The sequence below is a fragment of the Aethalodelphis obliquidens genome, unplaced genomic scaffold, assembly GCF_003676395.1.
Source record: "Aethalodelphis obliquidens isolate GAN/ISIS:26980383/991018 unplaced genomic scaffold, ASM367639v1 scaffold18, whole genome shotgun sequence".
Taxonomy (NCBI): Eukaryota; Metazoa; Chordata; class Mammalia; order Artiodactyla; family Delphinidae; genus Aethalodelphis; species Aethalodelphis obliquidens.
Window position 1 is genome coordinate 14,329,807 of NW_020837962.1, and position 23,139 is coordinate 14,352,945.

The 23,139-nt window shown below is 50.1% G+C and overlaps 1 protein-coding gene across 1 annotated transcript in view; it reads left to right on the forward strand.

Moving 5' to 3' along the window:
- The first annotated feature begins 7,093 nt into the window (after positions 1-7,093).
- BANF2 (BANF family member 2) overlaps positions 7,094-23,139 on the forward strand; it is a 43,264-nt gene continuing 27,218 nt past the window's right edge. The window contains exons 1-2 of the mRNA XM_027118377.1: positions 7,094-7,219; positions 15,260-15,350. Coding sequence (XP_026974178.1) covers positions 7,094-7,219; positions 15,260-15,350 — 217 coding nt within the window. The remainder of the gene's footprint in view (positions 7,220-15,259; positions 15,351-23,139) is intronic.

The window sequence follows — 23,139 nt, forward strand, 5'->3', positions numbered from 1 at the left end:
TGCCTGAATAGAAAGCAAACACGAAAATAAGATAATCTTTCATTTGCTCAAAATGTTTTTTGGCTCTTTGAATATATAAACTCTCAGAGATATAGATGAAATAGTCTACATAGACTATTTGATCTTATAATTTAATTACACACATTTAAAGTCACATATTATATAAAATGGTATATTTAGAAATATATTACGTTTCTGTTTCCATTTCAGGAAAACAATAGTATTCTAATTATATTCCTGTACGGTCCACTTTGGTGTCTTCCTCACTGGGGTTACATTTCGTGTCATCTCCCACGGTTTTCAGAGAATAATGACTTTGCTTCCCGCTAATGGGTGTTGAACGGCATCACCTTTCGAATTCACATATTATGTCCCCGCTGGAAACGGCATCCCAAGCCCCACATGCCCATTTGTCTGGTATCAGAGTCCTGCACCCTCACCCCATTTATCTAACGGGGCAGATAAATTTGTTAGCACTTCCTCACAAAGACCGATTGTGTCGATTTTTTAAATGATCTTTAAATGTCGTCAAACATTTGCAACTAGAAGGTCATTCCTTTGAGAATCGTGATCAAATTCCCTTGACTTGTATTCTTTATTTAAACAGGTGACTCCTCTAAGCATCTAAACCCAGACTTGACCGAGGTCATTTCCTGCCATGTGTCTTCCCCAAACACTACTTTGAGGTTGAAAACGATGTAATTGAGAAGAACACCCTGTAACACAGGAGTCTTTGGTGGGACGACACTACGTTAAAGCATTTGCAGTCGTTTTGTCATATGGCCCTCGAGCAAGCGCTTAATCTGACCCTACTGCAGCCCCCCCATCCTGAAGCCACCCCGCACTGGGAAATGTCACTGACTCAGAAGGGGGTGCCCTTCTGCATGGTTGCTAGCTGCATGGTCTTGAGCAGGTCACATAAACTTTGGGGCTTCCGTGTTCTCATGTGTGACATGAGGGGTTTAGGCTGCATCAGAGAGGGGCCGGGGAAGCACCGGGGACCACCCGACAGCTCCGTGTTTGGGGCAGGGGTTGGTGTTCTCACCTCGTTCCCAAGTCAACAGAGTAATTCTGCTTTGATCTACCTTATATAAAGGGATTCCAGGTAAAATTTCCTTTGAAGTAAAGATCTCTTTTTTTATAATTTTAAAAACAGGGGGATAGACCATTATTGAGGTCTGCCTGCTCTGAAGTTGTCTGAACTCAAAGCCGTCAGGGTCATAGTTAAATCTTCCTGTTGATGTCTAATGAGGGTATGATGTGCCCGGTGATCGGGGTGGGAGTGTAGACAGTGCCTGAGGGTTGGTGAGCTTATGCCATCTGGCAACACAGACGGTGGAGACTCCACTGTAAAGTCCCACTTAGCTGGAACCCCATCATCCTAGAAAACCAGCTCATAATTTTATGAGAAAGAAGCAAATGACAAGGCAGCAATGGTTCTCAAACTTTGCAGCATATTGGAATCACCTGGGGAGTTTTTTTAAAATTCCAGTGTTCAGGGCATACTCCACATTAATTAAAGCAAACTCTGGAGGAGGGACCTGAACATCAGTAATTTGTAAATTTCCCCACGTGAGTCTAAGGTGCTGTCAAGTTTAAGAATAAGTGGCATTGGTACAGCCACTATGGGACACAGTATGGTGGTTCTTCAAAAGAGTAGACATAGAATTACCATGTGATCCAGCAATCCCACTTCTGGGTACATACCCAAAAGAACTAAAAGCATGGTCTCGAAGAGATGTTTTTACACCCATATTCATAGCAGCATTATTCACAATAGCCAGAAGATGGAAACAACCCAAGTGCCCATCAATGGATGAACGGATTAACAAGATGTGATATATATGTACAAGGTGAGCTTCCTTAAAAAGGAAGAAATTCTAACCCATGATACAGCATGGTTGAACCTGAAGGACATTACCCTAAGTGAAAAAAGCCAGTCGCAAAAGGACAAATACTGTATGATTCCACTTATATGAGGTCCCTAGAGCAGTCACGTTCATAGAGAAAGCAGAATGGTGGTTGCCAGGAGCGGAGGGTGGAGCAGGGTGAGGTGTGGAATGAGGACTTGTTTAATGGATTTAAGAGTTTCAGTTTTGCAAGATGAGAGACTTCTGGAAATCGGTTGCACAATAATGTGAATATACTTAACACTACTGTACACTTAAAAATGGTTAAGGTGGTAAATTTTACGCTACATGTATTTTACCACGATGAAATATAAAATAACATGAAAAGAACAAGTGGCATCACGTAATGCCTTGCTACTCAAAGTGCGATCCACAGGCTGGGAACATCAACATCTTCCAGGAACTCGTTAGAAATGCAGCGTCTCAGGTCCACTCCAGACCTGCTGCATTTGAACCTGCATTTTTCTTTTTCTTTCTTTCCTTGTTTTTTATTTTTTAGAAAGACAGTTCCGCTATCACAGTGGGAATTTTATTTATTTTTTAAATTTTATTTATTTAATTATTTTTCGTTATGTTGAATCTTCGTTGCTACGCGAGTGGGGGCTTCTCTCGTTGTGGAGCACGGGCTCTAGGCGCGCGGGCTTCAGTACTTGGGGCACATGGGCTCAGTAGTTGTGGCTCGCAGGCTCTAGAGTGCAGGCTCAGTAGTTGTGGCGCACGGGCTTAGCTGCTCTGCGGCATGTGGGATCTTCCCAGACCAGGGCTCGAACCTGTGTCCCTTGCATTGGCAGGCGGATTCTTAACCACTGCACCACCAGGGAAGTCCCTGAACCAGCATTTTTCAACAAGACCCCCTGTGTGGTTGGTGCGTACATTAATCTTTGAGAAGTGCTAGTTGCAACAGACCGAATATTAGTCCAGGGTTTAGAAGATGGAGCAGACAAGGTCATTCGTCCACCCGGCACCCACCTCCTCCCTTCCTACTTCCTGGAGACCCCAGCATTCTCCAAGCAGCCATGTGCTCGGGAGGATGACTTCATACACTCCCCCCACCCCCCACCCCGTGGTCTTACTCCCCTGGCCAGTGACTTGTGTAGGGCTGGGCATGTGGCCTGGTTTTGGCCAGTAGAAGGAAGGGAAGTTCTGCTGTAGAGGTTCTGCTGCCAAAGCAGAAATGACCTCTCCTTCCCTGTGAAGTTCTCATGTCAGGATGTGACCCGAGCAAATTCCATAGGCATCTCGGGACCTTGGGGGCAGCTAGACCGGTACTTGAAAAATAGAGCCACTGACTGACAAAATCCTGGGTCCACCTCACCAATGATTGCTGATTATGTGAGATTAGAAATGTATTTATTGTTTAAGAGCGTCTGAGTCAGGGTTCTCCATTCCTTGGAACCCAGGGTTCCTCAGCCTTGACTCTCTGGATGTGTCGGACAGGATAATTCTTTGCTGTGGAAGGGCTGCTGTGTGCATTACAGGATGCGTGGCAGCAACCCTGACCTCTGCCCATCAGACGCCGGTGGCACTCCCGCCCCCCCAGTTGTGACATCGTGTCTCCAGACACATGGCCCCATATTTGGAGGGGGTGACAATTGGCCCCCAGTTGAGGACCACTGTTGCAAAGGCACCCTAACGAATGCAAAGACCTTTCCTCGGTGGTCCGTGAGGAGGGTAAACATCGCTGTCTATGCTCCAGAATGTCTCAAGGATCCAGCTGTGTGAGAAAAGCAAACACACAAGGTGTTGCTAACGACTGGCTGTCTTTGATGCTGCTGGTGCTTTGATAACAATGTTGTGCTTTCCATTTATTCTTTGAATAGGCAGAGATGTTTAACTTAACAGATGGCCAGTGCGGATAGGGAGTGGAATTTTCCCTGGGCAAAGTTGGTGACCCGGCCAGCACTCTCTCGGCCTCTTCCTCCCACTCAGAAATCCTGATCTCTTACCGCCAGGCCCCGAGCTGGGCCACCAACCCCGACTCACCGCCCCACGAGGCGATGGGTGCTGCAGATTCACGCAGTATCACGTTTTCACAGATTGAGAGATGTTCATATTGAACTGCTGAAGAGAGAGATCTGTGTTCTCCACGTAATGTTGTATTCGCAGCTCACACATCCATGGATTTGAGACTCGCAGAGTCGGTGGCTTCTGGACAAGAATCAGTTGACACACCGAGACCACTTTCCTTAGGAGCCCCCTGGCCCCGAAAATCAGTGCATTTGGATTCATCACTCCTTGGAGAGTTTAGTTTCATCCAAAATGTTCCCTGGGGCAGGAAGGCTTACAAGGGGAGCTAGGCTTTACAGGAAGGTCTGGAGGAGAGTTGGGAGCATGGGGACGGGTTGGGGGACCAGTGCTGTGAAAGCCACAGATGTTTCTGTGGTTGAGGTCAAGTGTTTCCCGTGTGCCAGTGCAGTACTCAGCACTGGGGCTGGGGTGCGGAGCAAAGGCCGTTTGGGAGGCGCTGCGGCCCTTGGGGGCCTCACAACCTACTGGGGAGTATGTGGAGGGTGCTGGGTTGCTCTCCTACCCTCAGCCCGTATGGTGGCCATTTCCCCAGGTAAGTGCCCCCAGGAACACGGCGACTACCCTGATTTTGTGTCCCATCCCCGCCCCTGCAGCCTGTGTGCTTTGCAGGTCACTAACCTGCTTTCTGAACCAGAGGGAAGACACATGTGTCAGGCCGTAGTCAATGTCTTAGGCCTGGCGTACGAGGATTCGACTGGAGAAGGCACACATTCACAGCTTCTGGAGGAAAAGCAGTGTTTTCCTTTGGGGGAGGGGGCGTGGCTTGCAGGCCCTGCTGCAGCCCGATTATTTCCAAATAGGAGTGGAGCTGAGGGTTGAGCCAATGAACAAAGGGAGGCAGAGTCGAGAGTCACAGGGAAATCAAGCGGGAGCCTTGATCGACCACGTGTGACGCACCTCGGGACATTTAGGTGGCACATGCTAGTAAACCTCCGTTAAGTGTAAGCCAGCTGGAACCGGATTTCCTGTTGCTTGCATCATAAACTAAGGAGCAAACCTCCAGCGCGGACAGGCAGAGAGGAGTGAGGGTGTCTTCACACAAACGACGAGGACAGTGACCCTCGTGTAGGGAAATGGCTGGTTCTGGTGGGCCCGCTTCACCCGGGGACACAGACCTTATGTGTATGGAGACTCGACATCTGGAGATCTGACGGGATATTCAGGACACTGTGCACCTCTGCGTCCTCATTAAGGCCCTAGGAGACTCACATCCAGGGGGAAGGTGGCCCATTGGCGGGGTGAGAGGGGTGAAAAGACAGCTTTGCTAAGAGACAGCGTTTCTGCCTGTGGCTTGAGCAAGTCCTGCTGGGTTGGAAAAGCTGGCTTTTCGGGCTGAATTTAGAACACAGGCGACCAGTCAGGTGACTTAACAAGAGAAAGGATTAGGGCCCCGGAAGAACATTGCCCCAGTTCCCAGGTGTCTCCCGAGCCTCTTGTCTGAAGGACGTCACGCTTGATAAAGGGGACAATTGCCTTACTGTGAAGATGCAGCTGGGATGAGGTGGGGCAAGGGGCAGACCTGGGGCACCTCCCCACCTCGGAGATGTAGTTAGATGTCCCCAGTCCGAGGAGCAGGGCAGCAGGCAGGGCACAGATCAAGGATACAGACCTGTGAAGATCTCCACTCAACCACCAGCCCATGGACTTGAACAGAAGAAACCCAGTAAATTCTGAAGGGGGCTGAGATGCCAAGGAAACTGGCCAAGTAGTGGTCTGAGATTGCCCATCCCTCAGGGAGATCCCTGAGCTTGTGCCCACAGGAAGTGGGGTGCTACAACAGTGAATCTTCTTGGGAGGCATCAACACCAAGCCCCTCAGATGTTAACAAGGCGGTGGATGGGGACCCACCCAAACCCAGAACTGGGGGCAGCACCTTGTCTGCTGGAGGAGCTGGCTTCACCACAAGGGCAAGGAATCCCCAATATTTCCTCAATACCGTATGTGCTATCGACCAATGGCAACTGAGTGTGTTTCCCACCTTCTCCTTCTCCAAATGGAGAATTTCCCTTCTGGAAATTCTTACTGCAGATATCCTGGTTTTTCCCATCGTTGCTGGCTATGTTGATGATGATGAACTGCAGAATTTAGTTCATAGGTTACCATCCCTTGAGTAGCTACTTCCAGACATGATGGGGAGTATGATGCGTCTCACAGAAAATATGAACTCGAGTCTGAATCCAGTAACTGGATGAATCATAGAGCTCCGCCCTTTGGGGGAGGGGTGAGTCCATTTCAGCCACCTGTGGGTATTTCTGATGGCTACATAAGGGAAGGAGATTGTACCAGTGTTAGTTCATCAAAGGGGTAGACCATAGTGGGACGTTATGGTTACTGCCTTCACACCCACCTGCCCTTCTCTGGATAATCATCCTGATTTTGTGCAGGTAGCTGTACTTGAACTCACAGCTTGTACAGCTTAGAGAAAGCCGACTCCACTCCCAGATCCAGGACTGGACATGCGGCTGGACGAGGCTCTGCTTGGAACTCCTCTGAAACAGTTTCTCTCTCTTTAGAAACTTCTTTTGGGGTTGAGATTTGGGGGGGGGCGCGGCATGAGTGCTGGAGCAGCCATTTCATCACCATGAGGGGAACCAGCCCCCACCGAAACCAACACAGGGAAGAAAAGTTGAAAGAATCAGAGAAAAGGATCTGCAACCCTGATGGTACCAGACCCACCCTCGCTCTTGGGCTCCTGACTTATATCATGTCTTCTTTAATATTTGAGCCAGTTAGAGTTTTCTGTTCTTGCAACCAAACAACCAGCTATTACAGAATGAGATGAAAGCTAAAATAAAAATATGAAAAAAACGCTGGAGAAGGTAGATTCACTGGCTAAGAGAAGCAGGCTGTTTCTTTAAGCATTTAGGGTGGGAAGGTTGGCAAGGAACCCATCAGAGCTCTTAGCATCAATCCCACCCTTTTCATGGGGATTTTTTGGGCTTATCTGAGACCATCACTAACGTCCCCACCTAACCCGTGCAGGTGGGGATGCATATGTAAAGGTTTCAGAGCAGGGCGTTGCACCTGGCATCTAAAAGTCCCCAATAAACGTTGGGCAGTGGCAGGATACTCACTGTCTGCTGGCCCCAGCCCCCTGCGCCGGGAAGGCCGAGGGAGTTCCCTAACCACCTCCCTCCCCATGGCTGTTGCAGAACATGGACCACATGTCTCCCAGGCTGAGAACCTTCCTTTCTGAAACCATTGGAGAAAAGAATGTTGCCTGGGTAGATGGGGTCAGCCGTGAGCTTGCAATCAATCTGTGCGCCAAAGGTTTCAACAAGGTAATTCCTCCTTTCTCGTTTCTCCAACTTCTCTTTCAACCTGTATTCCCCTAATCCTGCCAGATGGCAGCCAGTGCCACGTGTCCCTGCCAGTGGCTGTCGGAGAGCAAAGCTGCCACTTGGCCGGGCGCCACATGCTTGGCTGGAGGCTACTGACCCCGCATGCTTGGACAGCCGCCAGGGTCCACAGATAATGGGCAAATCGAATCACTGTGGCTCAGAGCAGCTGGGCTGTGCGTGACTCACTTGGTGTTCAAACACCCAGGGGTCGACAGCAGTGAGCCAGCCGCCCGAGTCTGGGGCCGAGCTGTCAGGATGGATGATTTGGGTGCACTCCCCACCCCTATGAAGAGACATGAGGGTCTCTTGTCCTATCAGGCCATGGCAGGTGGAGTCATGGCAGCCTGGTGTCTACACCAGAGTACGAGGAAGTGAGTTATTCTAAGATGTCACTAGCAGTCCGAGAACAGCCTCAATGATGGCCAATGGAATCGGAACGATCTCTTCTAGGCAACTGTTTCTATGGTGCTATTATATAAGGCTGCATGAACCTTAGGAGAGGATGGGAGATATTCCCAAAGAGAACCCGGAGAAAGTGAGCGGGTGGGAATTCACAGGAGCATTGCACACTCGGTCGAGAGAGGCACCTCCGGCAGAGGTACAGTAGCTCGTTCCCTTTGGCTTTAAAGTCAGCCCTCACCGCTGGGCGGGAAGAGGCTGCAGAGACGCCCAGGGAGGCGGGGAACCGCTGAGTGCGCAGCTGACGGTGAGATTGGTTTGCACCGGCCCAGCGCATGGCTGTGTCCAGGGGGCAGCTGGACGACTGGGCCTGTGGTTTTCTCATTGACACGCTGCCCTGCACCACTTGTTAAACATTCTGAATATCACCTGAATCTACCACAATCTGATACCCAATAGGTGGGATTGTCAGGAAGACAGATTGAGGTAGATTTGCTTCTTTCCTCCCAGATAAAGCACAGAGGACCATTCCCAAGCAGAGAGTAGAGCAGGCAAGTCTGATTAGGGAAGACATTTTAAATTAAAAATTATTTTTTAGAAGAAATGATCGTCCCTTTTACTTTTCTATTGTGGTGTAACATACCCACACGGATGTGATGGGTTCAACTCAGTGAGTTTTTACACAGATATACATGCACAGACCCACCACCCGGATCTGGTGATCAGGATCCTCGAGAATTCCAGAAGCTTCCCCTGTGTCTCTTGCCAGTCAACTCTACCCCCCACTCCCAGAAGTCACCGCCATTCTGGCTTCTACCACCATTGGTTTAATGTCTCCATAGTTCTGAGGTGTTGTTGTTGTTCAGCCATACTCATCGTTCAAAAAATATTTTAATCTACATACAGTAAATTTCACCTTTTTTTAGTACACAGTTCTGCAAGTTTTGACAAATGCACGTAGTCATGTAGCCACTGCCACAATCAAGGCCTAGAACAACCCCATCGTGCCAAAATGTTCCCCTGACCCGTCACATTTCCCACCTTCAGCCCCTGGCAACTACTGATTTGTTTTCTGTCCCTATAGTTTTGCTTTTTCCAACTTGTTTCAAGTGATTCTAGGAGGATGAGAGGCATATTAAAGATAAAGGAATGAATGAATAATGGGAAATTTTCAGGCATCCAAGAACTTGCTACACAGAGTCAGGGCTATAGGGAAGGAGGAACTGGCCAGGTCCCTGGAGATCTGCTCCTCTGTGTTTCCCACCTCCTGGCTAGCTGTGACCAGCCCTCTCCTTTTAGGCTCTACTCATTCCAAGGGCCACTAATTCCAGGCACTGATGCCAGGGGTTCACCTTCTTCCTCTGCTTTGAGCCCCTCACCCACCTGCGAATGAGATGAGAGGTCGCTGTCTCCACTTGACAAACGAGGAGACAGAGGCTCTGGAAAGTGAGGGCCTTGATCAGGGTCCTGAGTGAGGACAAGAACAGCCATGGATTATATGGTCACAAACCACCCAAGAATATCAGGGCCAGGAGGCCACCCTGGCGGCGCGGGGGGGGGCTTTACACTGAGATTTGGTGATGAGCTCCTGAATCGAGTGCTGGAGCCTGGCTGGGCCTATACGAGGATCCAGGAGGAGACCCCAGTGTCGCACCGACAAGATGAGCAGGCGCTTCGGGGGGGGCGGGGCCGTGGGCGGGGCCAGCAGTAAGAGGCAGGTAGATCCCGGCAGGGCGGCCGGCTCAGATGTAGCAAAAGAAACGCAGGTTCCTGTAGTGCTTCCCATAGGCTTTATTTTTTAGAGCAGTTTTAGGTTTACAGCCAAACTGAGAAGAAAGTGCTGAGAGGTTCCCTATGCCCCTGCCCCGTACACAGCCTCCGCGTTACCAGCACAATGGTAGGTTTCTTACGGGAGAACCTACACTGACACCTTATCTCCCCGGGGCCCAAAGTTGACATTAGGGCTCACACTTGGTGTAGCGCATCCTGTGGGTTTGGACAAACGAGTGATGACAGGTATCCACCATGGTGATGTCCTACAGATCACTTCTCTGCCCCACAATCCTCTGAGCTCCTGGGTTTTCACACCCTGCCTGCAGGAGGCCTGGGCATGGCAGGCCCCTCCCCAGGCTGGGGGTCCCTGGAGTTTCTTGGCTGTGAGTAGAGATCCCCTCAGGCTCCACCCCTGCTCATGGTGGCTTCCTTGGCCTGTCCCATGGGTGCTGGGCCTTTCCGAGGACCTGCTGGGATGCAGATGTGTGAGGCTGCCCTCAGCCCTGCCTGCCTGGGCCCCTCACACTGCTCCCGAGACACCAGATGCTGGAACCAGGAGATGGGACGCCAGCCCCACCCTGGGAGCCCAGGGTGCATCTGGGTGTGTCGATCATCCCTCTAGGACTGTGGCCCTGGACAGGGGCAGGCATGGAGACACCTTCTCCAGCTCCCACCAGCCTCTAAATTGAGTAATTTCTCCTCGATGCCTGCCCCACCCAAGCCAGACTTGCATTTCTTCTTCTACAGAGGCATGACGTGCTTGGCGGGGTTGCCCCTATCTCTCTCTGCACTTTCCCAGAGCTTTGTCTGTGGCTTGAACAGTTCTCTGACTCAGTTGCAGTCCTGACTTTCAAAACTATGGATTCACCCAAGTCTCAAAAGTCAAGAATGTGGCTGCGTTTTCTCTGGGTTTTTTCGTGCCTGCCCTCCCCCGGGGCTGACAGCTTCGGCCTGACGATCTACATCTTGGCCGTCCAGCACGGCGGCCGTGGGCCACTTGTACCTGTTGCGTACCGTCTGAATTGAGTTGTGCTATAACTATAAAATACACATGGCCGCGTTAAAGACTCAGTGCCAAACAAACAAAAAATGGAAAGCATCTCATCAATAATTTTTTAATTGATTACATGTTGGAATGATAATAATTTAGAAATATGGGAAAAAATTAAAATTATTAGAATTCATTTCACCTGTTCTTTCCCCCTTTTGCCGTGGCTTCTAGACAATTAAAAATTACACGTGTGCTGGCCCACATTAGATTTCTACTGGACAGCAGTCGTCTAGATTTAACGGCGAAATGGCTGCAAAGGTGAAAGGAATGACCAGAAGAGGGAAGATACATCATGCTCAAGGTGTCCGTGCCAGGTCTAGCTCCGCCTTATATTATTCTGTCCCCCCACCCTCACCCCCATGCTCCACCAGACTGTTCATGAACCACAGGCACGTGGGGACCACCCTCCCGCGGACCCAAGGTCCCTCTTAAAATGAACTTTTGTCTCCTTCATGGGCCCACTCATGGCCCACCCCCTCCGGAAGCAAGCCCTCCTTCTGCCCACCCACCCTGGCCGGACACGCCGCTGTTTCTAAACGCTGAGTACCCAGCGGACCCCTTGCTGTCACATCCAAACTATTGATTGTTTTTTCCACGCGTTCTGTTAGAGGCACAGCTCCCTTTGGTGTCCTCCCGTATCTTCTCTGAAGAAAGGATTGTTCTGGGTTTCTTGTACTCCTCCTCTCCCTAGGAAAACCCAATGGAGGGGGGTGAATTTCCAGGCGCTCAGTACATTCAGAGTCATGGGCAGTGCCCTATGGGGTGACTCCAACAGCGTGGAAGTAAGTTTCACATCCCACAGAATCTGGTTTGCCTCAGTACCCTTTGAACACCCTACGAAGTCATAACCATGCCTAAATCTTCCTTCTGAAACATACTTGGAAGATGAGGGAGCAGCAAATGTCCGGGATGCCCACCTGCTCCCCAAGCCTCTGTCACCTAATAGAACCAGCACCTGATGCTTGCTCCATGTCAGGCACTGATCCGAGTGCACTACATACAGTTATTTCATTTAATTACCAAAAGATCCCATAAAGTATACTATTTCGTCTCTATTTCACCGATGAGAAAACAGGCACGACGCAGCCAAGTGCGTCACTCAAAGTCACTCAAGGTGAGAGAGACAAAATCTGAATCTGGCAGACAGGCTCTGGGGTGGGCAGCAGGGCAAGGGACCCCCCCCCACCCCCAGCCCTGCCTGATGCCCGGACCCTACAAGGAGTCAGTCACAGAAGCTTGGGGTTATCCTATGCAGGGTTGCCAGGTAAAATACAGCACCCTCAAATTAAATTCGAGTTTCAGTTAAACAATGTTTTTGTGTAAGTGTGTCCTAGGGAGACGGGCAGGGGGAAGAAAGCACAGTGGGTTGAACATTCATGCTTCAGACAAGGAGTTTTACACTGGAAACACTGACAGAGGTTGCATTTGCAAGGTTGTCTTTGGCACTCAGTGGCCCTGAAGACTAAGGAGTCAGCATCCAGTTAGAGAAAAAGAAAGTTGTTCATCACACAACAAAGCCTGGTGGTGCTGTAAAGTCCATTCGCCACGGGCGCTGAGGGGCTGGGAACTGGCAGGGGGGGAGCTTGACAGTGAGGGGCCCAGACTACGTGTCTCTGTTTGAAAGGCCAGGTGTCATAGTGGAGATGAAAAAATTTTTTTTTGGCCGCTCCATGGGGGATCTTAGTTCCCTGACCAGGGATCAAACCTGCGCAGCCTGCAGTGGAAGCACGAAGTCGTAACCACTGGACCGCCAGGGAAGTCCCTGAAATTTTTAATGAGCGTGGACCAGGACCTAATCTGCGGGCCCAGTGCAAGATGAAGGTGGGCGGCCCCTTGTTGAAATTAATCAGGAATTTCAAGATGGTGGCAGCACACCAGCAAACCAAGTGGGGCTCTGAGCTCAGGGCCTGTGTGACGGCATAGGTCACTCACCAGGGACCTCAGACTCAAACATCGCTACTGTTTCGCAAGGAACAGGCACGGCACACTGGAGGCTGGTCCAGACCTGCTCACGATTGGGATGTGGCGTTGACGGAAGTCTTCCCTCGAGCTGCCATCCTGCCACACAGGCAAAGGCTGCCTCGGGAAGGAATGAGCATCCCTGGCCTGGGTGGCGGGAGGTGGGGACGTCTGTCAGGGTATCTGCATCACTCTCCCTGCAGCCAGGTTTTTCTGAGCTTTGGTCCAAGGAGGCAGGGGGTGGCTCCTCTTCCCCCAGGTTAGGGGCTCGCTCTCTAGAGCCTGCAGAGAAACCCAGAGGGCTTCCTTCCATCAGGGCCATGATGGGAGCCTACGACTCCTGCTTCCCTGGGGTGCAGGGAGAAGCAGGTCGACTTCCAAAGAGAAAGGGCAGAAGGGAGCATCAAGTTGCCACTTGGGTCTGGAGGCCAAAAGATGAGGCCCTCTTGCCTGTGGCTTTCCTGGAAAGTTTGCCTCTGGTCCTGCGAGCCACGAGGTCCCTGGCATCCTGGCTGCTGGGCGTGGAGGGACATGGAAGCTCTGGTTACCAGAGCAGCCGACGCCAGCCCTCAGGATGGTGGAGGTGCCAGGCCAGGCCACAGATGGGTGGGGTGTGCTGGAATGGGGCCGAGGACAGGAGTCTTACCTCCAGGGTTCTCCATGACCCATCTAGAGAATGGACGGGGCGCATGTCAGGATCCAAAGCAGGAAAACGTATCAGGGGTCTGAGCCTGCCCATGGTGCTCAAAAGCATCACTTACGACTATTATCATCCATGTTCTCTCTCCTGGGACAAAGCTCTGCACCTCCCATACCTACTGCAGCAACGGGCTCAATCAACATTCAGTAAATGTTCACTTTTTAAAACGTTGAATTAAAAAACATCTCAGGGACTTCCCTGGTGGCGCAGTGGTTAAGAATCTGCCTGCCAATGCAGGAGAGATGGGTTCGAGCCCTGGTCCGGGATGATCCCACATGTCGCGGAGCAAATGCGCCCAAATGCCACAACTACTGAGCCCGCACTCTAGAGCCCGCGAGCCACAACTACTGAGCCCACATTCCACAACTACTGAAGCTTGCGTGCCTACAGCCCATGCTCCACAACAAGATAAGCCACTGCAATGAGAAGCCCGTGCACTGCAACGAAGAGTAGCCCCAACTCGCTACAACTAGAGAAAGCCCGCGTGCAGCAACGAAGACCCAGCGCAGCCAAAAATAAACAAATTAATTAATTAAAAAAAAAAACTCAGTAAAATCACCCCTGAAAAGACGAGGATGCTGACAAAAGTAAAATGAGCTCATTCTAACCAATTACACCGCTTTTTCAAAAAGATGATTAAAGTAGCAATTTAAAATGACCATGAAATCCTAGCTTTTGTCTCTTTTCAACAACTGGATCTGGACTAAAATTTTTTTTAAAACCCCAAACTCCAATGCTTGGGTATATTTTATGACTGGAATTCAGCTTTTATTTAATTTGTCTTTTTAAAAATGCGTTCATTTTGGTTAAGATGAAGTTTGCTTGGTTTTATGTAAGTGAAATACATAGACGCCAGTGGGTTTTCCTGGAGGGGGCCCAGGACTCAAGGCCTGGACACTGGTTCCCATTCATTCCAGGCCAGAGAGCCGGGCACTGAACGTGGCCTTCCCCGTTCATGTCCCGGCCAGTCTGTGGCCTTGGATGTCTCTTTCTCCTTGTGGCCCTTGCCCCTCATGACTGTCAGTGATGAAACAGCACGAGAGGAATGAAAAGCTGTGGGACCAGGACTCAGAAAACCAGAGAACACCATACAACTTTGACTTGTGGGCACTTAATCTTTACATGTGTTTTTCATCCACAGAGACCCTTCAGAAGGGGAAAAGGGGCAAGGTTCAGTGTGCTTGATACCTTGTCTGCTCCTCCCACAGGGCTGCAGTCTTCCAGGACAAAAAAGGAATTTGCATTTCTCCACTGGTCTCACACTGAATTCACTTAATCCAATTTGCAGGGTGGGGCGGGGCAGATGAAGGGCCTTCAGAAGATGCAGAAACTGAACCCCAGGCTCTGCAGGTTCTCACTTCAGGTTAAGTGAGTTGCCTGGAGTCACAAGGTGGGTTTGCAAAAACAAACTGATACTAAGGTGCCCTTCACATGCCAGTCCCAGGTGCAGTGGTTCTCAGTTGTGGGAGATTCTGTCCCCTGGGGGACACCTGGCTATGTCTGGAGATGGTCATTATTGTCACAATTCAAGGTAGGGGGTATACTGCTGGCATCTAGTGGGTACAGGCCAGGGATGCTGCTAAACTCCCAGCAATGCACCTGAACACAGAATTATCCCAAATGCAGCAGTGTCAAGGGTTAGAAACCCTGTGCTTGAACCATTGAGAAAGTGGCAGGGTGGGGGGCACCTCTAATTCCTGTGTGTGTTTCAAAGAGAGAAATATTAGATCCGAGGCCTGAAGGGAGCATCAGAGGTACACGAGGCTCTCGCTACTCCAAATATTGTTCCGGGAGCAGCATTAGAAATGCAGAGTTTCAGGCCTCACCCCAGACTTACTGAGTCAGATCCTGCCTTTTTAACAAGATCTCAAAGACATGTCCAGGTTCCTTCCAGGCTACACGGCCCCCAAAGCCACCTGTAGAGATAGACATTTAACTTGACCTCACATCTCACCCAGGCCAGTGTCCGAATCTGCTTCGCCAGGGTCAGGGTTTCAGGGACAGCCCTTCTCCCTTGAATCTGACCTGTGCTCCCTCCATTGATTTGCCAGGGGAAGAGAAGCACAGCTGAGTACGTTTCCCGTGTTCCTCCACGCAGGCCTACATCCTGCTGGGACAGTTCCTTCTGATGCACAAGAACGAAGCCGAGTTTCAGAAGTGGCTCATTTGCTGCTGTGGTGCCACTGAGTGTGAGGTGCTCCAGCTTCCTGTAGACCCTCCCCCCGCACTGCCGCTAGGAAATGATACCTCTGCACTGACTCTGGGCTCCAAGTCGTTATTTTTCTTTTCCACTTTATTGACACACATTTGTTATAAAAAGTAGTTCAAGAATGTAAAGAAGGACAAACACAAGAAAAATGACCCCCAGATTCTACCACCCAGAAACGTCCATCATTCACCTTATTCACCAATATCATGCCAACTGTCTCTTTAGCATAAATTTATCTAAAGGAATGGATAATTTTATTTAAAAATGGGAATTAAATTTTAAGTCAGCGTAGCAGTTATCTATTGCATAACAAATGAACCCAAAACGTAGCTGCTTCACGCACACAATCATTTTGTCTCACTCAGTTTCTGAGGGACAGGAACTGAGAGATGCTTAGCTGGGTGGGTCTGTCTCAGGGTCCCCTGTGAGGTTACAAACTGTGGGCCGGGGAGCAGGTTGGTGGGGGCTAGGGGACCCACTTCCAAGAAGGCTCCTCACGTGGCTGGTGGCCCAAGGCCACAGCTGGTCTCTGAGTGGGCCTCCCTCGGGCTGTAAGGACCTGGCATCTAGCTTCCCCCAGAGCGGGTGACCCAGGAGGGAATAAGAGAGCAGGAAGCTGCAGTCTTTCATGACCTAGACTCTGATTCACACAACATCACTTCTGCCTTGTTCTAGTTTTAGAACCAAGTGCCTACATCCTCAAGGGAGAATTAAACTTTCTTGAAATAGCAAATAGTATGCAAACATTCTTAAGAGCATCACAGACAGATTTTTGAGGTATAATTTACATATGGTAAAACTTGCCCTTTTTAGGTGCATAGTTCTATGAACTTGACAAATGCATTGTCCTGTAACCGCCACCATCATGGAGATAAACAGCATCTTTGTCACCCCAGCGAGTTCCCTGGAGCCCCCCTGTAGTCATCCCTCACTCCTCCCCAGCCCTTGGCAACCAAGGGTCTGTCTTCTGTCCTTAGACTTTGGACTTTTCCAGAAAACTGTATAAATGGAATCACACAACATGTCGCTCTCTGAGGTACATTGTCTTCTTTTACTTGGTATAATTCAGTTGGGATGAATCCATGATACAGGCTTCTTAAACTTAAGAAACGTAGCAGGTGTTGTTGGTGTCCAGCCCATATCCTGGCGGCATTCACTGTTCTAGGAGAGTCCGTTACTTCACTCAAAAGCGGCTGAATCCCCTCGGCCTGAGGGGTTCCCTGGCTGCAGGAGTGGGGTCAGCCCACGCACAGGGCAGGGAAGAAATGCCTGGGAGTTAACACCCAGGGGAGCCGTTAATCATGGGTGGAAGTTGATGGCCAAATGCCCCGGGTCCTCTGCCTGTGGGTGGGACAGCTCTGAGGCAGTCTTCCCCACTCTCCACTGGAGCTAAGCTGAGCTCCCCATAAAGGGTGGCCCCGGCTCTCTAACACCCGGCCTTGCTTCCTTCCCCTCCCTGCCTTGATTTCCCACTCCCCTACCAGGGCTTCCTGGGACCACCCTCTATACACAATGAAATACTCAAATTTTAGAGTCTGCTTCCAGAAGAACCTAACCTAAGACAATAGTGTGAATATTTATTTTAACAGAAGAAAAAAGTGGAACTGAACTGAAAGAATTGCTGAACTTCACTGAATTTTTTTCTTCATCACTAGATATAGTAATTTCTAAATCAATTTCTTCTGAGTTTAAAGAATAATATGGAGAAAAGAGTAAGAGTGAAGTTAGTATCATTAGGTTTATTTTAAACTTTGTTTTTCAATATTAGATGGTATAAACTCCTACCAAAGAAAGAAATAAAAGTAAAAAGAAATTAACACTTTTACTTCTTCCCTCTCATTTTTTAGTTGGTTTTATTGTTACTTTTAATTTGTGAAGGTTTAGATAGCGTATGTGTTCTTCCCATAAGCATACCCCCTGCAGTTACTTAGTTTTATATTTAAGAGCTTATCATTAATTTTTGTATCATTATTTTAAAAATCATAGCTTTGTCATTCCTGAATTCTTTATTTTGATACATGTCTTTGTTCGTCGAGTTGGATCACTGTATCAGTCAGAATAGGCCACAGAATGCTGCTATAACAAGCAAACCCCCAAATCTCAGTGATTTAGCCAAACAAGGTTGATTTCTCTCTCATGGTACATGTCCAGTATATGTCATCAGGAGAGCTCAGGAGCTGAAACGTCTGTGAGGAAGAGGGGTCCACACTGACTCTTGGCCCAATATCTGTAGTTTGGGGGCATCCATGACTCAATACATGATTTCAATGAGTATTTATGGAGTGTCTAAGGTTCTGAGCATGGTTAGACACTGTGGGAAAAGCAAGGGAAATAAATATGAGTTTCTGTGGTTTCAAGGAGCTTACAGCCCAGAAGTGATGGGAGAGGGGAGGGCAGAACAGCCCAGAGGTGGTGGGGGAGGTGCAGGTGGGGATAGGGGGTGTGGCCAGGGGGCAAACAGCCAGTAAAGGGGTCTCTGTGTCAGGTGCGGGTCACGCTTCATCACTGTGGGCCTCAACCCTGCTGGGGACTCAGGAGTCAGTGTAGACACGTGTTAATTCACCCCACCCTGGGGTGTCCATCACACCTTCTCTGTCCTTTGTTGAGGACTACTCCCCCGGGGAGTTAATCACTCAGCACCCAAGCCAGCCGCGTGGTGAAAATGAACCCCGCTGAGAAGGTGTTCAGGCCCCGAAGGGCAGGCACGGACAGCCAGGTGTCGGCCAGCCGCGTGCACCCAGGCAGTGACAGCGGGGCACACGGCAGGGCAGGACACTGACAGCTCTGCTGCAGGCGGGGTCTGGAGTAGCCCTGGCTTTGAGAACAGAATCCACCCCTCACCACTAGTTCTAAGACCTTTGGAATGTCAACCTCTCAGCCCAGCTTCCCAGCTGTAAAATGGTGATAATAACAGTATCTACTCAAGCGTCCAGAAGATTAAAATTCCTGCACCTGGTAAGAGCTTCATGTGTGGTAGCTCTAAAAACCTAAGTTTTAAAATGTGCAGCACTGACTGGGTATCGTTATTGAAAGAAAGGGGAGGTGGGTATGGATGAGTGTGGCCAGGGAAGGCTGCTAGGAGGAGGTGTTAAAAGGGGAGGTCAGGGTTGAGTGAGTTGAGGATGGAGAAGAGGGAGGGGAGGAAGCAGGGGAGAGAAGGAGCTATGAGGGGAAAGACAAGCCCAACTGGCCCAGAGAGAGTGAGCTGAGGACCCTGCAGGAGAGGTAAGGGGTGGGGCTGTGGGCTGCCGAGTGCGAGGCTCCCCCGCCTCTACCGTTTCCCCCAGACAGAGGCTGAATGTGAGCAGCTAGGTGGCCCCATTTCAGAAGGCTCTGTCTTGAGGAAGCCTAGTGCTCTCAGCAGTTGGCAGGACCGGGACACATCTGGGCCGATAATCCAGGATAGTGGGCCCTGCTCGCACCCCTAAGAAAGACGCTGTAGCAAGTGATGTGAAAAATACCCACAACCCTCCTCTCCTGCTGGTACCCACACCCTTCACAAAGACTCTGCAGCTCCGCCTGTCAAGAGTCCATCTCCCTTCCTGCTGCAACTGGACTGCCCCTGTGACTTGCTTTGGCCAAAGGCACATGGCAGAGGTGACACCGTGACAGGTGTGAACCCCCTGTGACCACCACGCAAACGAGCCTGGGTTTGCTCACTGGAGGACAAGAGACACGTGGCCACTGCCCCGGCCCACGGCCAGCCAACCCCCAGATGTGCAGGTGAGGCCTTCCTGGACCAGCCCGCCCATCAGCTGACCTCAGACCCATGAGTGAGTCCAGCTGAGGTCAGAAGTGCTTGGCCCAGATGAGAAAAACCCAACTAACCCACAGACGCGTACAAATACATCTCACTGTTTTAAGCCACTGTTTTGGGGGTAGTTTGTAGGGCAGCTGTAGCTAACATAAATCCCCACGTGAGGCCTGGGAGTGTGGAGTATCTCCAGGTATTAACTGAGAATCTCCTACTTGACCTCTATTTTAGAAAGCCTCCTGATGGCCTCCTGGTGGGCGGTGGTAAGGAGAGGGGTCACCACGGGTCACACACAGAAGCCAAGCGACTGTGATGGGGGTGGAGAAGGAGAACAAAATATTTTTTTAAAAGTGTGTCTTGGGGTGGGAGGAGGTGGGACAAAGCTGTGACAATCTCAGGGCGAGACCGGAGTGTCCATTGTGTGACCAGCTGTGGGTGGTCTGGGGTGACTGATTCCTGGAAAGGTCTGAAAGGAAGCTGGAGACAAACCTTTAAGCAAGTGTTTCTGGAAATATATATAAATTTTAACCGATAGCTGCTCTAAATCTTTACAAGCAGGAATACAAGGGGTTGATTCAGCACACACTACACCAGCACTTCACTCGCATTCCCCAAATCCTCCCGGGGTGAGAAGGCGGCATTTTCCCTGTCTTACAGGTGGGGACTCTGAACAGCAAAGAAGTTAAGTAAGCCGGTCACACTGACTGACTGGTGGTTTCAATCCGGGTCTGTCTGCTGCCTGCAGAGCCGCCTCGGGGGTGGGAGAGGGAGTGTATCTGGTGATTTCAAAGTGCTCTCAGGGACTCAAAGGTGGCATCTACCAGGTACAGACAGGCATTGGAAGGAGCGAGGGAGACCTGTTCGAACGGCCATGCAAAGATGACCGTGAGATAGTGGGGCAAACAGGTCACTGAGAAAGAATCATTCAACAGATGTTTGCTGGGCACCTACTCTGTGCCAGGTGGTTCTTGGTACAGGAGAAAACACAGCAGATGAGACTATCTTCCCTCAGAAGCTGGCATTCTAATGGGAGAAGGCGGGAAACAAAGGTGAATGAGTAAAATACATATTAATCTGAGTGGTATGAAATTGACATGGTAGGGGTCAAAAGTGGTTGAACATGGACAATTTTATGTGGTTCAGCCTTATAAATTAGTTTCAGGATGAGTGAAGAAAAGAAAGCAAGGGGGACTTCCCTGGCGGTCCAGTGGTTAAGACTTTGCCTTCCAACGCAGGGGGTGCAGGTTCAATCCCTGGTCAGGGAGCTAAGGTCCCACATGCCTCATGGCCAATAAAACCAAAACATAAAACAGAAGCAATATTGTAACAAATTCAATAAAGACTTTAGAAATGGTCCACATCAAAAAAATCTTAAAAATAAAATACAGAAAGAAAAGAAAGCAGAGGAAGGGGGTCAAGACTGTTAGGGAGATGGGAGATTTTAAATAGGGAAGCCAGGCCAGGTAAAGGCCTGGAAGGGATGAGCTGAGAGCTGTGGGAAGCCTGGGAGGAGATACTCCAGGCAGAGGGAAGAGCCGGTGCAAAGGCCCTGAGGTGGGGTGCGCCTGCTGACTTCAGGGAGAGGAGCGAGCCAGGTCGGGGGCAGCAGAAAATGAGGTCAGATCGTGTGGGCCTTGTGGGTTATCAACAGGACTTTGGCTTTAACTAGGACAGAGATGGGACCCCACTGGAGAACCACGTGATCAGACACACGATTGAGAAGATCACCCTGCTGTGTTTGGAAGAGTCTCAAGGGGCCAGTTAGGAAGCTATGCGGGAACCCAGGTGGGAGGTGATGGGGGGTCACCAGATCTATCCTGAAGGTAGAGCCGACGGGGGTGAGCGTCGATAGAGAACGGGAGTGGATCAAGGGCTGAGAAGGCAGAGGGATGAGAGAGAGCTACTAAGAGATGGGGCGGGATCACCCCAGAGGTTGGAGGTTCCTGATGCTGCAGGAAGGCGGTGTTTCCGAGAATGGGGGTGGGGGCACCTGTGTCAGATGCTGCCGACAGGTCAGGTGGGTAAGGACTGGGAATCAGGGCCGGAGAGAATTTTTGCACGCTGTGCGGAAGACCCCAGAGACGGGAGCCCTGGGGATGCGGGAGAGAGAGGGAGGCGTTGCTGCGTCCTCGAGCAGGTGCCCGGTGGAATCCAGGACACGGGAGGAAGGACTGGCCTTGGCTGGGAGCACACAGGCTCCTCCGCAGAGGACCACAGGAGGGGAGGAAGAGCAGGGGCCTGACGCGGGGAGGTAGGAGATATGGAATCTCTCTTCCCACAGCCTCTCTTTTCCCAGTGCAATAGGAACAAGGTGGCAGGCTGCGGACAGATGCAGACGGGGTGGAGTTAGTTGTCTAGGACAGTGGAAGGATGGGTGGGTTTTATAGAGGGATTCATTTGTGTACATAATATAGATAGATAGATGGATAGGAGATCAGATAGATAATCACTTGAGCTTTTTATCAGTAAGTATTACTTCTGTGATCAGAAAAAAAAAAACAATAGAAGACATTCCATTTTGGAACACGAAGAACAAGAGCTCTAGAGACAGGTGGACGAGGCCCTTGGGACAGCCATCCTGTGCATCCAACACCCCGTCCTTCCCCTGGATTCTCCCATACGGCTGGTCTCACATCCCAAACTCTGTCCTTCTAGGCAGAGAGAAAGCTCCACTTAGAATTCTCCAACTTGGAGACTTTGGGACCTTCTTTTCCACTCACTCCCCCTACTCTCTAGTTCCCACTTAACTTCCTAAGGTCAAGGTTACCTTGGAGAACGGGAAGAGGGTAGTTGTCTTTCTGGATCCATTTCTACCAGATTCTCCATAACTATGCATTGTGTTCCCGTCTGGTTTATTTTAAGGACAAACCTTCCTGCACAAACTATGCTCTTGGATTGCTCGGCCTGGTCCAGTGACTGGATCTTCTTGGACCAGACTGAGGGTCTGCTGTGGCCAGGACACTGGGCAGAGATTCAGAAGACCTGGATGACGCCACTAGCGGGTCTGAGACCACAGCCAAACCCCTTGACTTGTCTGTGAAATGAGGGAAATATCTGATTCTCCTATCTCTCAGCTTTGCTTTAAAGAGAATGCAAAAATAGACAGAAAGCCATCTGAAGTGGAAGGGAGCTGGGGTGCCCTCCAGCAGTGCAGCGTGTAGCCACGGCATTATTTTATCGTGGCGGCAGCTGCAGGCTGGTGGCAGCGACAGCTCAGCCCTCCTTGTTTACGCACATTGGTCAGTACCTGCTATGTTGTGCTGTGACAACAGCAACAACGAACAAGAGCTCAGTGGCTGGAAACAATCAAGCCTTGTATCTCAGCAACATCACAGGCCCGTTTCAGGTCTGCTGGGGACGGTTCTGGACGGCCCTCCCTCCAGGACCCGGGCTGACGGAGCAGCTCCTTGTAGAACATTTGAAGGCTGCTGCAGCAGAAAGAGAGCCCTGGGGGTGTCTCACACCAGCAATTACATGGGCTGGCTCAGAGCTGACGGGTCACTTTCACGAACAAATCATTGGCCAGAACACGTCATATAGTTTCACCCAATGCCCAAGGGGACCAGGCAGTGCTGTCTGCTGGCAGAGGCGAGCGTGGAAAATTGGGGCAAACATCTCAATTCACTGCTACGGAGTCCTTCTTGGGAGGGGGTGAGATTCACAGAAAGTCCCCGCGAAGGCTCTGTCCCATGCCATATATGTCCTTTTTCTTTGTTTTTTTGAAAATTTCCCACCATTACTCAAATATAGGAGAATGTATAGAAGAAAATTCATAACTCTCCCCCAAAGACGATCAATACCATCCAATACTTCATTGAATTCCTTTCCACTCTTTCTTCGCTTGCATAGGTGTACACGTGTTAATAACAGCTTTATTGAAATATATTTCATACATCGTAAAAGTCACCTTCCCAGAGTGTGCAGTTCAGTGGGCTTTTAGTGTATTCACAGAGTTGTGCAGCCACCACTGCTGTTTAATTTCAGGATATGTTCATCACCCCCAAAAGAATCCCCA